This window comes from Lasioglossum baleicum, chromosome 3 (assembly GCF_051020765.1).
Source record: "Lasioglossum baleicum chromosome 3, iyLasBale1, whole genome shotgun sequence".
In the NCBI taxonomy this organism is placed as follows: domain Eukaryota; kingdom Metazoa; phylum Arthropoda; class Insecta; order Hymenoptera; family Halictidae; genus Lasioglossum; species Lasioglossum baleicum.
The window spans coordinates 508765-525387 of record NC_134931.1 but is presented as its reverse complement, the minus strand read 5'-3'; the positions used below and the strand labels follow the sequence as shown (position 1 = coordinate 525387).

Sequence of the window (16623 nt, the reverse complement as noted above, 5' to 3'; positions counted from 1 at the left end):
TGTTTACACGCTCGCGTTTGTCGACGGTTGAAGCCTCGGGTAGCAAAATACCCTATTCCGGCGTTGCCCGCTGGGTAACGTGCGCGAAATTTCTTCCAATTTCACGGTAATCCCCTTACAGCTTCGTGCAGCATTAATATAGCGTGCATAATGGAACAGTATTAAATCGCGAATGATTTTCAATCATTGTGCTGGGCGGAAAGCTGGCTTCTCGGATTACACATTTTAAACGAGACGGGTGAAATTATTATTATTATCAGTCGCGATTGTTTAACGAGACGATCCAGTCGATTAAGCGTAGGATGAGCTGAAATTCTGTTACGTTCGAACCGTAGGTTCTAGTCATTTTACTTTATACTTCTCGTTTGCAAAGTTGTCAGCGAATTCAGATACGATTCGATATGATCCTATGTTAAAAAAGTGATCGAAAGATTTCGTTGCGTTTAGCTGTATAAAAATGACGAGAGTACAATTGTTAAGGTTTTTAGCGATTTTTCATCTTCAATTCCTTGGTAATTTGAACGTTTTTGGGTGTGCGAATACTTTTGTCCACCGTTGTATGTACACGAGGGACGACAAGGCAGTCAAAGTATTAATTAATACCGAGAAGCTTGTGTGTGCGCGCACAGCGAACGGTCGGAGAACTCGGTCATTTTTTACATATTCTTCGTTTCGGTTATGCAACGAGATCGGATAGAGGCAGCAAAATTTGTCGAGGAGAAAAAACAACGGGGTCGCTTGAAGCTTTTTCGTAAACGCGAGAGAAAACAGCTCGTGCGAAACGGTACGCGGAATCCATACATACATGCATATATGAAACAAACGGGGAAAAGTCGAAAAGGACGCGTTACGTCGGTGGAAACGCGTAACGAAGAATAATAACGGAACGATCCTCTGGTACATAGCTTTCAGTCCGAGTCCTCTTAATCGCAAATGGTATGGGCGTGAGTCGCGAGTGAACTCGTTAAATCGTCGAATTATGGTACATCGCTTCTGTGCATCACGCTCGAATGAGCGGAAGTAGCTGCACACACCCAGTTAAAAGCACTTGACCCTTAACCGTGCCGCGTATATTCCGGCTATAAATCACTCTGGAGAGCCGTTAAGCGTCTCGGTCACGCTCCGAAAAACGATGCCAAATTTGCATAAAAATAGTGTTTGACGCGGCCGCGCCGGCACCATAATTAAAAATCGCCACGTACGTATCAGGTTATCGCGTACGAAATTTCCGAATTTAAAAGGCAAACGTTATCAAGCGTTTTAAGCGAAAAATGCTATTGCAGCGTGCAAGTTTATCGGATACCATTTAGCAAGGTATACATAGCTGATTCATTCTAAATTAATCGTTTAAACAGGGGGCTGACACTATCTGTCAATGTTGGAGATAAAATTGTACACAGAAAAATGTCCTGCGGTTTGATAGGTCCATGTTTTCCGTTAGTAATTCCAGAGCCCAGAAATCGCCTCTTTCAAGGAAGTAGAACATTTTTGGGACACCCTGTAGATGCTTGGGCGGTTTATACAGGTGTTGCCCAAGTGGAGATAGAAAATATTGCTGGGCAGAAAGGTTGCTTAATGGAAACTATAGTTCAAGTTGAACGTATTTTTTTATTCGGCCTGTAATGCATCTGAGAATTGCACTTTCTGCTCGGTGGACACGTTCTGTTGTCTATTCGTCCAAGCTTCCATTAGCGTCTTCGCGAGAGATAGATCGTTGTTAGTTTAAATGAAAAATACACGTTTCATAGATGTGATTAATATGCAGCGAAAGTTCGATGGTATTTTTCCAACTGGAGGAACGTGCGGCATCTCGCCGATGTTTTAATATTCCTCCAGGGTTTCCCCGCATTTTTGCGGAAATCTTTTTAAAGGCGGTATATTAAAACGATGATAAAATATTTAGCACGACTCGAAAGAAAGAGAGACTCGCAACGAAATGCGCTGCCAAAGAACCCGTCCGTATTTCCTTGGTTTCGCTCGAATAACCCGTCCTACATTCGTGAGATATCTTCTGTTTACTCGGCGTTCATTTATTCTTGAAGAACATAACCGTGTACGCGCGGCGAGTCTGATAACGCAAACGGACAGGAACTGCTCCTATATCTAACAACGCATCGGAAATGTACGATCAGATTGCTTTATTCCGGTCTTCCTCTTCGCTAAACTCTTTTATTCTACAACCGAACGATGTGTCTGACCAATACTTACTATTTCTACTTGGAAGTAGCGCGGATACAGTTTCGAACGTGCTCCTTCTCGATATTAGTACTAGACTTATTTTATTAAGTTCTTCAATTGTTTTAATGTTCGATTTTTCTCATGAATGCATAACGTTTAATCAAGTCCGTGTTCATTTATTAACATCATGCTTTACTCGATAGATATTCATTAATTACGGAATAACGATAGTTCGAGTGAATTATCACGCGAGCAAATAATTAATCGAACAACATTCCAGGCCACGAAATTCCACCGACTTCGTGGAGATTTCTAGGAGGAACGTCTGATGCCATTCCCTCGAGCCTACATATACATAATTCGACTATGTACTACCATTACTTCATGCTTAACATTGTCAACCGGAACGGCTTCGCGTCACCCTCCTGGCATTTCTATTATTCGGAATCGTTATATAAAACGGCTCTAAAAACGCTCGAAATTATTACCCCCATTGTTCTCGACGATTCAACGTCGTCACGTCACGTTCAGAGCATCATATTGTTTGAGCAGCAATTTACGGCTCATTGTCGAGCTCGATTTTACATTCAGACGCGAGGGAGGCTATCTTTAAAAAAATAGCTTCCTCGCTGAAGCGAAGGGTCGTGGACTCGCGGTGTCTTCGGAAAAACGGTACAACATTCTTTTCATTAGAAATATACTTACATGTATACATATGTATATTTTCTAGACGCCAGCAGAATTCATTTTTAATTAATTGACACAACATGTATCAATTTAGTCCCATTTAGCGTGCAACAAATTTCTCTAAATCATCTGCTACAGGCACAAAGAAAGCTCTCTTCTATCCTTTCCAAATAGAATTACGTATTTACCCGTTCTTTATTCAAACAGGTCTTATCAAGCTTAATTACCGTGAGACTGGGAACATTTTCGCTGTTTACAATCTTCCAGCAGTCTCGACTGGTCGAAATAGGATGAAAAAGAGAAGTATCTTTCCAAGCTCTTCATTAAGAAGATAAGTTCTTGTCGGATATTCATTAATGGAAAATGAACGTTCTATAAGCATCCGAAGTTATCCTGCTATCAGGAGGACTCTACATGTACTTAAAAAAGAGATAAGTCGAACATGCAGAATGAAATTTTCGAGGCCGATTACCGATTACCCTGTATAAAGTATTGACACTCCCGTTGAATGCATTTAAATGGTGTGCGACAATTAAAACTCTAACTTTCCACCGACATCGGAACCGTAGCTAACGAGGGGTCTAATTAAAGGGTGCATTGACTAAGCACGGGTCTCGATGTAGAGGCAGGTAAACATCCTTAATGGATGGTTCCCTGCTCTTGATTCATTTTCATCCACTCCCGCAGCGTCGTACACTGTCATTACATATTTCGCTTTTGTTCTCCGCGTGGCGCGGCGGTCGGGCGGGTGTCAGCATTCTTTGTTCACCGAAAACTCGGTCACGTGACGAGCTACTTTAAACTCCTTGTCCAGTTTCGTGTCCGCGGAGGCGGTTCATTAAACGAATTCTCCTTCTTATCCGAAGCGGCGAATTCCTGCTGCCACCACCCTATCTAGCATGATCCGACGATGTCAGCAGATATTCCAGAATCGAAGTCTCTCCGAATATTCTGTTCCTGCGAACTTTCCACTTACGCGGGAATCGATAGTCCGACCTGTACTTTTTTTCTTCATCTATATTCAATTAGACCGTCGCGCGTCGTCAGCTTCGACTATCCGGAGGAAACTAGATAGAATTAGCATGCAGATGAACAATTTCCTAATTCGTGTTCAAGCGACTCATTGAAACTTTTTCCGGTGATTCTCCACAGTCCCATGGCGTCTCTGGACCGAAACAACTGCACCGCCGCCGCGCCGCGCCGGCTCGCCTCGCCTCGCCTCGAAGCGACAATTACGGAGCACTGTACCGGGTGACCTATTTTAATCTGGGAATGGCGTTCCGACGCCGAATTGTTTACTATTCGTGGAACGTTTCAGACGGAATTTGTTTCGTGGACGAAATAATTGCATGTACATCGGGCGATCTAATTATTCGAGCTGCATTCGAAAATTGCAGGCTCATGCGTGACAGCATAAACGTACCTCCGTGACGCGTGGTATTTTTGTTTACAAAGTGTAGAAGACGGTAAGACGAATTCAACAACCTCGTGTGTATCTTACGGTATACATATATCCCAACAAAATCATCCTGTAAACAGGAGCCAAGTTCTTATGGCCGTAATTTGGTTGTGAGATCAAAGAAAATACGGCCAAGTTCGTTAGCTTAGAAATACCTCGTGTAATACTGAAAAAAGCGTTTGTAAAAATTAGTTTAAAAGAACGCTATTTAATTTTTATAGAGTTACATGGAGGGCTCAATTATTCAAACTTGGCCGTTACTTTTTAAACGAATGGCCATAAAAGGTGTTAGGTAGCGGCCAAGTTTGAATTATTTAGCCCTTCATGCATCTCTTTAAAAATTAAATGGCGTTCTTTTAAACTCGAAAATATTTCTGTCCCATGATGTAACAGGCTTTGTTCGCGTGAACTCTGTGCGGTTACGAGAAGCAATGCGGTGTTTTGTTCCACCGATAAGAGGAGATAAATAACGGGGTCTATTAGATAGTCTTTGAGTAGCGAAAATGAAAATTCTCTGGCGGGAATGAAAGCGATGCGCGCGGCATCGTTTCCTCGTACGCCATCGATCAATTCCGCGATACGTGCTGCGAGAGAACTGTCCCGCACGCGCGCGCGCCCCTTTGTTCCTTGCTCTTTGATCCTCTTCAGTTCCTTTACCGGTGTCGAGTATTCGTCGCAATTTCCCGGGCCTTTGTTTGCTCGGAAAAAGGGCTCTCGTGGTCACGGGTGAAAAGCTAATCCCGTTCGGGCGCCGCGCCACGCCGCGCCACGCCGCGCCACGCCGCGCGCTGTTCTCCTATGATTTACGAATTAATTTCCTCCCTTCTAAACCTCTAACCCCTCGTTATCGGGAAAACGTTCTCGACGATGTATCTTAGAGTTGCAGACACAATGTCGAGAAATGATTTTAGCTAATAAAATTTCTCAGCCGGTACAGTATCAGTTACGTGATGCATTACATAATTTCTTCAGTTGTTTGGACATTAATGGCTGAGACAGTGCCAGTCGAATATTCAATCTGGCGGAGAGCCGAGATGAGTGGCGAGGCTTTTGGCAAATATTTCAACAGCTCGTTAATGGAACGGACAGTTATTAAACGAACGCTAGGGACTAAGAGAGGTGTGAAAGGAGGTAATTTGATGCGCGAGCGCGCTCTATTCAAGTCCCACACTAACGAGCGTTCCATTCACGCTTAAACTGTGCCAAAAAACGGATCACGCGGCTACTCTTTTACCCTTGTTATGTATATCGAATTCTGTTAACCGAATACGCAACAAATTTTTTGTCGGCCGCGATGGAAACATTAAGCAGGAAGAATAGCTACGCGTAGAATTCAGGTCAATCGATTTTGCGGGATCATCTCGGGACAGTAATTATGATCGTAATAAAAATCGTTCGTACGCGACGGGAACGCAACACGACTGACAAACAACTGACTGATACTTGAGTTATTCAATTTTGCAAATTTCCCGGAAAAAGCAGCGCTTATGAAACCGTTCAAGCATCCTTCTCTCGTTTCAACCGATCTTCCTTTTTACACTCGCAGCGAAACACTTTTTACGACAAAATGCGCCGCATAAATTGTCAAATCTCCTTTTTTATTGCACAAACTTCCTGACCCGCCGTAAATTCGAGTATTCGTTGCAACGTAAACGGCGAAACAAGATATGAAATAAAAATGTACAGCAAGTCGTTAGAGAAACCAGACCCGAGGGATTAAATGTTTCGGTGCTTAAACGTTGGATCTACAGGGACCCTTGATTGTTTATATTTCACCGCAATTCGCTCCTGGGGAGGTAATAAAATTTTTAATTACAGCCGGTCCGGTCCGGGTTCTGATGAACACGCTCGGTGTATTTTCCCTTCGGCTGAGCGACACACGTGCTGTGCGGTCTCCGAGAATTGGAACGTTCGTTCTGGAAACGACTCGTCGTGTCGTGTAACCCGTTGTATCGCGCGTGTAGAGCAAAGTAGCCAGATTTTCGTGGTCCGAGATTCAGGCTGAAAAAAGAGAGAACGGAAAAAAGGAAAGATAGGAATGAAAAATGAGGTGGATGGCCAGCAGACGAAGAAGCGGTGAGAACACGAGGAAACCGAGAGCAAGTGGTAAAGCCATAAATCTAGATGTAGGCGAGGGGAGGCCCTTGAGAATTTGATCGCGAAATGTGCGCAAAGGTTACCGAAAGCCGAGCAAAAGTTTGCTGCAAAAACGAGAGGAGCGCGTCGAGAACGTAATAGAAAATTCTTTGTACCATTTCATTGTAATAATATTCGTCGTGGCTCTCTCCGTGTTCGTTGGAAATGTTTAATTCAACGCGAAAGGCAAGATTCTCTCAATTAAGAGAATTTTCCGTTTGAACGAAGAAGTACGCGCGTCAATAGGAGAAGAGAAAGATTTCGTTGAAAATGTTTCGTCGAAGGCTGAAAGGGCCAAATTAAAAATGATGAGACGGTGAAATAAAGAGGGGAAGCAGTTACTTCGGACACGGACAGATTTAATGAAAGCGAAACGGAACAAGGCCAGGAGATGAAATTACCGCAAAGGAAAACGGCCGACCGCGATGATGAATGATAATTGTCTGTTACATTGCGCACTTAAAAGTGAATGCATTACTAACTCAATCCCAACGAGGCCATTTTCTTAATTCGCGCGACATCGTAAATCTCGTTTCCAACCTTCGCGTGTAAACTACCCTTACTTCACCTTACCATTGGGTCATGAATAATTTTCGGAACGACGAGAAACAAATCGGACTCGTCCGTGCTAATAAATCCGGTTCATCTTCATGCATATGCTTAGATTGTCGTGGGTCGAAACTGCATTAGGTAGCATTTCCCCCCATGGACGTGTAAAGATCAGTAATCTAACGTGAACTGCCGGCTGTTGTGTCATTAATCAAGTGATACATTCATGCAACTATACATAGATGCATAGCTTAGATTGGATGCATCGCGTATCGCGTCGCGTCGCTATTGCTCGCAACACGCGCTAGCTTGTTTGTTGTAATCGCTTCGCGTTCACGTGGAATTGCTCGAAAAGCTTTTGCCGCGAAAATTTCGTATCGCCCGTAACCATCCTTCAGAGCTCCCGGAAACTTTAGCTCGGCGCCGCGCCGCGCCGGCAGAGCTACGCAAACAACTTAAAGTGGAACTACCCTTATCGGAACATCAGCTAACCGCACTCCGCCAAATTGATTTCTCCAGTTAAACAGCATTACTGCGACTCGTCGACGAGCTGGTGCAGGCGTTTCCGGTTCAACTGTCCGCTATCGCTGGCTGTTATCAAACTCACCTCGGACAGCCCTTCGAACTATTAACACAATCGGTCGAAAGCTACCAACAAAAACTGTCGGAGCGAATCACTTGCATTGTATGTACTTCGAGGCACAATAGCTAGCTCGACAGAACTATACTTTTCTGTTTTTCAACTCTAAATCGGAATGACGGACTCTCTTTTGAAACATGGTCAGTGTTGTAGGGTACAGCGAGTTCTACATGTATAAAATTGTGTGAAGCTTCGTTATCGTATCCGCTCCCGAAACCGCTAGGCCAAATGAACCGGTGAAAGGATGATGGTGATACACAGTCTTGTTCCCAATCGAAAAACATTAGTCATCTGTCAACGTCCGAGCAAATTTCTCCCCGCTAAAAAAACTGTTGGCGAACACAACACTGCTCAATCTTCGTCATCGAAAGAGCCGAGCCCGCGCGCGCGCGCGCGATCGTGCACCGTAGCGTGGACAGCCGGGGAGCACAAACAGCCCCTCGATTCCGGGATAGGGATAGGTAACGGGAAAAGTGGCCAGTCAGGTCGGTGAATCGGCATAAACCTCGATAACCCAACCGTGATTTATCCCTTTTACACGGCCGCTATACCTCTGTCGGCGGCTAATCTCAACACTATCGAAGAATTCCTCGGACTCGGCCGAGATGGAGGAGCAGCTGGAGGAGCTGGAGGAACGTTCGAACGGTATTTTGCGAGGGGTCAAACGAGAAACGGAGGAAACCGGGCGCTGCGGTGTAGAGGAAGAGGGTAGGTTATCCCGACTGACTCGACGTTTCTATTCCCGACAGAAATCGAGGGCGAAAAGCAGGAAGGGAAAGTATGGTCCCTGGATAATTGAACCCTTCGAATTGACCCGCGATCGTTATCCTTTGCGAACGTAATCCGGCTCGGCCGCGGTTAGGATAACCAGGGGGATGCTCCTACCGTTCTTCGTCTTTCGGTTCTCTTCCCGCCGATCCTAGACGAGCCGACCACGAGCCACGAGCCACGAGCCACGGCCGCCGAATCAGGGGAATTGACGCGAATCGAGGGGACTGCGAGGGGTTAGGGGGAAGTGGAAGGGTAGAGTGGGAGACGAGTCTTAATCTGACGACTCTGGAGCCAACGCATGGGTAGAAAAAGAGAAACGGTCGCGTCGCTTCGGGAGGAGAGAAAGTCGAGCACTGGGACAAAGGTATGTTAAAGGGGATTATTCTGGATCACGAAGTCGGCTCGCGTACGTGGACACGCAGAGATGATGCGATATGTCGCGAATAGTCTTCTTTATGCGGGTCGGATTCAATTCGGATCCGTTTTGGCTGATAAACCACGCGAAACTATCCTTCCCTTCCCTTCCCTTCCCTTCCCTTCCCTTCCTGTGTGCGCGTGTTCTCTACGAAAAGAGATTCTGACCAGGACAGATAATTGTGGACCGCAAATCCTCTTCCACGATTTAGCGCCATAAGTAGGATTCTCTTAGAGATCCCTGTTGCTGCGAGGAACAATCGTCCGATGGAACGGTCAAGCGGTTTCAGGTGAATTTATTGCATCCGCGATTGTTCGAAGCCTGCGCGGATATAATTTTCAAATATTTTGAAGATACTTCGCGGGGCACAATGTCGCAGTCAGCGAACCGTGTACAGAATAATCGTGGTTTATGAAACGAGAACTCTAATTCGTAAAATATGGGGGCGGTGATAACTGTCGAAACAGCGCGCCAGAAAAGTTCGCGGAGATCATTTCTCTGCTGCCGGCTCGGAGGCCGAGGATCAGAAGGTTTCCGGCGCGGCGATTCATGCTGCGGAAACGGCCATACGTCCTAAAGTATCGGAACGGATGTCTGTCCGTGAACTATCGATTCGCGATGTTTAATTTCTTACGTTCGTGACGCATCGGCAATCCCATTTCCAATTACCGGAGCAAACTTGTCGCATTTCGGACGAACAAGTTCTGCTTGTATTGGGAAATCCTGCTGGCCAAGAAATTGATTTCACCCGATACTAAATCTGTCACGTTTCTCGCGTACGTCCACCGTTAAAACCATTTCGCCGTTCTTGGAATAATATGTCGTTCTTTGAAAACATAAAAGTTCCTTGCTTGGATGGGAAAATAGAAAGTACTTAATCCAAAGTATTTTCACGTAACAAGTGGATTTCGCGATGGTAGAAACTCGATTCGTGTGGAGTAATTCGGTTAGCGAGCCATTAGTTTCGAAACTTTGTGGATTATGAGAACAACGGTGGCAAACAATGTAATTAATATTTCGAAACCCGTTATTTCCATTTCGACCATTAATAATTCTATGCGAGCAGCGATGCATTTCAATTGTAACGGCGCGGCGACGCCCTGATCAACGGCAATTAGCGACCATGTCCGAAATTAAGTCTCCTCGCGTTTGCTGTTCAAAGGTGGATACGTCAAAACGCTTTTACGTCGAAGGCTTGCGCGTACAGAGTGTCCCTAAAATATGAGATTAGCCGGCCGAAATTCCCTGTAGCGGAATCTATCGAGCTACTTAGAAAGTATCTTCCAGTGAGCAGAAATGTCCCTCCGTTGAACCGCGTCCTATCCGATAATTCGGACGGGAAGCCGAAGCGACGAGCAACGGCGAGAACCAGCCAGGTGTCATCTACACCGGGATATTTCCACGAATCGTGTTACCAGCATTTTTCCCAGACGCGGATAGATTCGATCTGATCTATCCTAGGGAAATTGCATTCGAAGAGGCGGAACGAGAGGCTGCGCGCCGCGCCGTTTAACCCATATCCCTCGATGCTAAACAACTTGTTCGCGAAAAATTATTTTAGGCAATACATAAATCATTTTTTTTATGGAAATCGATTTTTTGCCGCCTCGGCACCGCTGCTGCCCACTGCTACAGCGCGCAGCGGCCCGTGAAAAATGCGCATCGCCACGATAGACGGGAAAATTGATCATTACGTGGTAACGTTATACCATCAGCCGATATATGTATCCGTTAATATTCTCCGATCGTAGGACGTGACGCTATTCGCTTGGAACGACAGGTCGATCGTTCCGGGCACATTTCCGTGATACTCGCGAAAGATACCGCGCACCGTACCGCTCGAACTTTCGTCTGGAACAGCCATACTTTCACTTCCGAATTGCCTGTTGCTGACGTGAATCGATTTCGTACCGATGAATTCCCGCCTACCGTGATTTATGACAGTCTGTGTTCGGCTCGGCACAATTTCCGGTGATCGATGCGCTGATTGAATAATTGATTCCGGCGAGCTAGAAAGTTTATTATTTTAAGCGCTGCTGAGTGATTTTTGGGTACCTCTTCCACGACCCTTGGATGAATCTGTGACATAGCTCCACGATTCAATCGAGTCCCGAATAAAGAACGAAACACCGGTCGTAGTGTGATAAAAGACAAAACGTGTTTCTCCGTTTTAAAATAACTTCCTCTAAATCGCCTCAATTCATCCGGCTTAGCGGAAACTACTCGGATAAAGCCAGCACCTGCCTCCGTAAACTGAAATCCACAGTTAATTCTACTGACCATATCGAACGCGAGTTTCTACGACGACAGTGCTCGCCCGAGTCCCCCAGCTTCTTAACAAACTCGCTATCTTTCCCCGGCCAACCACAGCCTCGCTTCTCCATTGGCAATTCCGCCGCGCCGCGCCGTTCGTATGGGACAGGGAAACTTGACTGAGAGTCCCGAGTAAACAGACTCTGGTATATTCTTGATATCGCGTGCCCCCCATCCTGTTAACGCCAGTTCCCCACTTGTAAACAAGGATCAACATTATACCGGGTCGTCGCAAAGTCTGACGTCCCGTAGCGGCAGACGAAAGTGAAAAACGTGAAAATTCGTAGGTCGCGGTATTATTAATAAGCCAGGTGTATTTACATGCTTCGGTGCGTGTCATTTGAAGTGCAACGGGTACACGTATACTCTGCTTCGCATAGAATTTCCACTGAATTTTCCAATATGTTGGCAAGTTGGAAAAAATATATGGTGCACGCAGATCACGTCGGCATAAAGTTCGGAATACTTGCAACCAAATACCGAGCAGCGATGTCTCCCTCGTTCAATCGGAACCGTTAAAGCGCGGGTAATTCGAAAGTAAATAGGAGCAACGCACGAGATCCTTCCTCTACAAGAATTTCGCAAATAAATTTCGCCTTACTCGTAAACAAGTGAGAGACATCTAATAGGGGTAGCCGGGCTTCCAAGCACACGTCGACGGCATATGTAAATTCTCCGCGTGACTGGCATTTTCAATGTATTTGCAGTTTCCGTTGGTCTCGAGAGAAATAGCTTCCCTGCGGGGCGCACCGAAACGCCGCCGTCGCCGATAACGAAAGATTTTCACTGACAATTGAACGGGAACTTATCTATCTCGGGGGGGGGGGGGTGAACCGCGGCCTCGTGAAAAATAGCAACAGTAAAACCGTTTCGTCGACGTTGCCCAAAGTATTCTACGGAATTCTCGCACAGAAATCGCAGGACTTTCCTTAAAAGTCTCGAATATAAACGGTACGCGATAGCCTCCAAAAACGTATCACTCGATAGGATTATTAAACTACTTTTTCGTAAAGAAGAATACAAATGGATGTAGCTTGCGGTTTTTTAATATGCAAAACACCGTATAGGAAGTCGATATACATATACATTTCAGATAGACGATCGATCGCAAAATGATAACATCGATGAGCGAAAAAAAACGGGGGGTTTCGAGAGAGTAAGGAAAAATAATAAAAAAAGCGCAAGAAACGAGAACAGCTGTCTAAAAGTGGCGCCTGCCTGATAGGTTTCCGTAATTACCAATTAATGTGGAATTACACGGGACAGCGAGTCCTGTCAACCAGCCTGACGAAAATCTCAATAATTAGCTTCGTTGTGATTCTGACGCTCCAGATCCTCGCACGAAATTATCGGGCGTCGGCTTAATTGAGGGCCCCGTAATTACTTCCAGCCAATCTTATCGGGGTTCCGCGAGGGGCATGGTGGGATTGTACCAACGAAACTTTCGACCGGCCGGGCCGCTCGTAATGAGTTTCCCCCGATTTGAAACCGAATCGAGGTAGAACGTACCCGCAAAAATCTAATCTAAATTCGATTCGATCAACTACCCGAGGCTTCACCGACAACACCGAACAACCACAAAAATTATACTCCGACGTAAACAATGAAATTCTTTTTTCAGTGTCTTCCGAATCATTGATTGCTTCGTGCGATCTAACCAAGTATCCAGAGAACAACGCTCATCGCCGTGTAACCGAGAAATCAAATGTCGTCTTCCCCCGTCGAAGCGTAGAAATTAATTGTTTAAAAGTAGTCAGCTGAATTAGTAGAGCTGCGTGTGTGTTCGAGAAGCTGTGTTCGATTAAGCAGCGCCGCCGCGCCGTCGTTGCAATAGAATCTTGCATAGGATAATACCCGATGTGAAAAGTGCAGATCAACCGAGTAATTCGAACGAGAATCATTTATCAACAAGCAACATCCAAAATGTCCAAGATGTTGGAAGTGTCTGCGAACTCGCGAGACAACAACTATCCCGCTACTGCCATCAGTTACTTCAATTAAATGTTCGTTCTATCGGTGACGAGAGAAGAGGACCTCCAAAGAGTTCTCGATTGTGCGTGATCTATCGGGATACGTTCGCCCATGCAAAGAGACAAATCGTCGAGAACACGTCCGAGGATGTTCGAGGATTCCTGGCTACCTTTCAAGCCCGGGAATACACGGTGTCTACCTTTTCGCGAATCTGGACCGAGATAATTGCGAAATCAGACGAATGATACGAAATTGAGGAACGCGGAAGAGGAGGAAAGATGAGAGTCGAGCTGTTTTTGGTGGTTGGCACGCTCGTGGTCTCCACCAGTTGCGAGTGGAGGTCAACGGTCGGCGATGCTACAGCTTCCAAGACCTCCTCTAGAAGTCGCAACAATTCTTTGCCGACATTGTACATCGGGCTTGTAGTGCCGCACACGAACTTCGGCGTGCGCGAGTACACGAAAGCAGCGAACCAAGCGATCGGCAACCTCAAGAAGCCCCGCAAGACGAAATTCGACTTTCTCGACAAGTATATTTTCACGAAAGACAGCGTCAGATGGACCATGATGTCGCTCACGCCCAGTCCAACAGGTACTTACAATGAGGAAAGGTGTACGGTAGGCATGTGCGGGACGCAGTGTTGCTAGATGGTACGGGAAAACTCGCGCATGCGCGGCGAATCCAGGAACGTATCTGCGTTTTACAGTCCGTAGCTTGTGGGGCAAGTTTTCTTTAGAGCGGTCTTAAACTTTTGTCCGCTACTGTATATATACAATTAGAATATATATATATATATATATACATATATATATTACATGTACATACACATCAAATTTTAATATAACGTACGCATATTAAACGTTATGTTTGAAAATCGAGAAGAAAAGATTCTGCGAAGCTATGCGGGGCAACCAAGGTGCCCGATTTCGTACTTCAATGACGCTGGAATCGTCGCGCATGCGCGAGTTTTCCCGTACCATCTAGCAACACTGGCGGGACGTGCAATGTCGCCCCCCCCCCCCAGTCTTCTCGATTTTTCTCGACCTCACCCGAAATAGTCGGGCTACCCGAGCCTGAAATTTCGGATACCAGCACATCCCTAATGTACAGTATTGCTCGGTTAAATTTCACTAAAATCGCAACGCTTAAATTTCCACGACCCATCCCTATTCGTCCCCTACCATTTAGTACCTCCAGCTCAGACAGGGAAAGAGAATGGAACAACTAGAGGAAACGCGACAGCACCACTCCCAACGAATATTCTCCTTTCCCCAGAACTAGAGTCGCCAGATTAACACTCGTCTCCCACTCTACCGTTCCCTTCCTACTTCCTACGCTACGGTGCTGTTCCCCCATGCTTCCGTCGCGCCGCCATGGCCCGGTCACGTGACGCCTCGTTTCGTCTCTGTCGTGCGTGTGTCACAACGTCACAGTGACTACATAATCCGGTATCCGGCAGCGGCAGAGAGAAAGATAAAGAGAGAAAGAGAGAGGGGGTAACCCCCGGCCCCGAGGTATTCCCCTCGATTCGAGTGAACACTGCTCGGAACGTTGAAAACAACGTCCTGGGCCATGTTCCCCACCAAAAGTCTCTCACGACTGGTCAATACCTGCGGCTTAACGTTTAGCAACGCGGAGACGACGATGACCTTGCCAGATATATCTCTGTGTATGTGCCGGCTTAGCCAGGGTAAACGTGACTTGGAAACCGGAGCCATGGCGGGTGACGAATATCCGTCTTTAATTCTGTTTACTTTGCCGAGTTCACTTTATTTTCGTTCGGGAGCGTTGCGCCGGAATATTTTCCACTGGATTCTCCGGTTGGTTGATTTTCGTCGATAGTTCGCTCTGCGGAAAATTTCACCAACTGCGTTTAATCGATGAATTTTAGCGAAACATTTTTAATTGATTCGTAGCGTGCTCATCACCGAGAGGGATAACGCGAGGCGCGTCAGGCCGGCCGGGGCCGCGGCATGGCATAATGCGCAACAGATCAGCTTCGGATGGCTAGAACAAAGGGGACTCGTTAAAGCGACAAAGTTACAGCTACAGGTGGAAAAATGGAGGCCAAATCACGCTGGATTCCCGCGAAGATAACATTCAACTATTTTCAATGCACTTCTCGTTTCTAGAATACTTAACCGCTCTCGCGACGATCGCTTTATATCATATGTATTACATATTTTCAACGGCATCCGTCCTAACTATACCAAAGCCGGGTTTCCATTTTCCTAAACGGTTGCCGCAAACATGAAACGGCAGCGAATATGCTTGGCGAACTGAAAAAATATTTCTGCGTTTGAATGGACTCTCGTATTTCGCCGTTTTTTACCTCAGTGAAACGTTTTCGTTTCGGAACGTTAATAAATAACTATTTGAAATAGTAGTTCGAGTCATCCTATACAAGTAAATATATCACCCGCTGTCCATTCGTTAGAAATATAACTGAAGTGGTGAGAGGTTTGGCAACACGCAAGTAAACATGGAATTTATGCTCGAATCACCTTGAGCCGATAACTAACTTGCCATCTCGTAATTAATTACGTGCGCTATAATCCAGATTACGCATAGGTCACGAGAGATCTAATGTGGTGCTTGTCTCCGCACGAATTTCGCCAGCCGATTATTATAATCAGCTACCACTGCGTCGAACAGCTAAGGAAATTATTCAGCGTATTGAATCGCATCGAGAATAGCAAACGAGTTTTCTTAAAAATATAAATTATTTTTCATTCGCCAATCGGAGAGTTTCAGCGGCGCGATCAGGAGACCATTATTCTTTCTACCTCGGTAACGTCCATTGCGTTTTCAAGTTATAATCGACTACCTGCCAGTTAGGCATGCCAACTTCGCGCGTGTTAATTGGTCGAGAGTTTAATATCCGCTGCAGTTACGTTCCGCGACCAAACCTCTCTGATATTTACTCGGAGCTCGTGTATGTACCTATATTCACCACGCAGACAGCTCTCGTGATGGTCACCCGGCGCGGCGCGGCGCTGTGTGTGGATCAAATCAACTCCGGTCTCTGCCAAGTCTGCCTACCTAAAATGATAGCATCGACCTCTTTCGCGTAGGCCTGCTTTAATGTTCATTAAACTCCGCATCTCCTTCCAGTTTAAAAATACTATTTTGATTGTTCGACAATGTCGCGTTCACTTTCGAGTTCACTTTCCCTCGTTACGGGGTCACGGTTTTCGTGTCTCGTTCTAATTATTGGCAAACAGGCCAGCTGCTTAGTAGTTCGTAAGGAACGACGACGCGGCGCGGCGCGACGAAGGTGAACGCCGTTGATCAAAGACTGCGTTATCCCTTGTACACGGTCGACTACCTCTCCGATCATGTGTTCTTAATTCAAAGACGCGGAACGCGCATTGCTTACGGCCTACGATACTGTATCGGAATCGTGGACCTAAGTAAGCAGAATTCGTGAGCAGCAGCCTACGGTGGTGAACAATTACTGTTGGCACAGTACGAAATTACGTAACGAGATTACGAAATTGATTT

General features: G+C 45.9%; 1 protein-coding gene across 15 annotated transcripts in view; it reads left to right on the top strand.

Annotated features, from left to right (window-relative positions):
* Nmdar2 (glutamate ionotropic receptor NMDA type subunit 2) overlaps window positions 1-16623 on the top strand; it is a 156768-nt gene that overhangs the window by 104465 nt on the left and 35680 nt on the right. For 4 of the 15 annotated variants that reach the window (XM_076420523.1, XM_076420528.1, XM_076420527.1 and 1 more), the window contains exon 2: window positions 12770-13710. The exons of 10 other annotated variants lie outside the window; for them this stretch is intronic. In XM_076420523.1, the coding sequence (XP_076276638.1) occupies window positions 13398-13710 (313 nt within the window). In that variant the 5' untranslated portion in view covers window positions 12770-13397. Of the gene's footprint in view, window positions 1-4; window positions 8785-12769; window positions 13711-16623 lie in introns of those variants that run through there. One more of the 15 variants, XM_076420525.1, reaches the window with a different exon arrangement.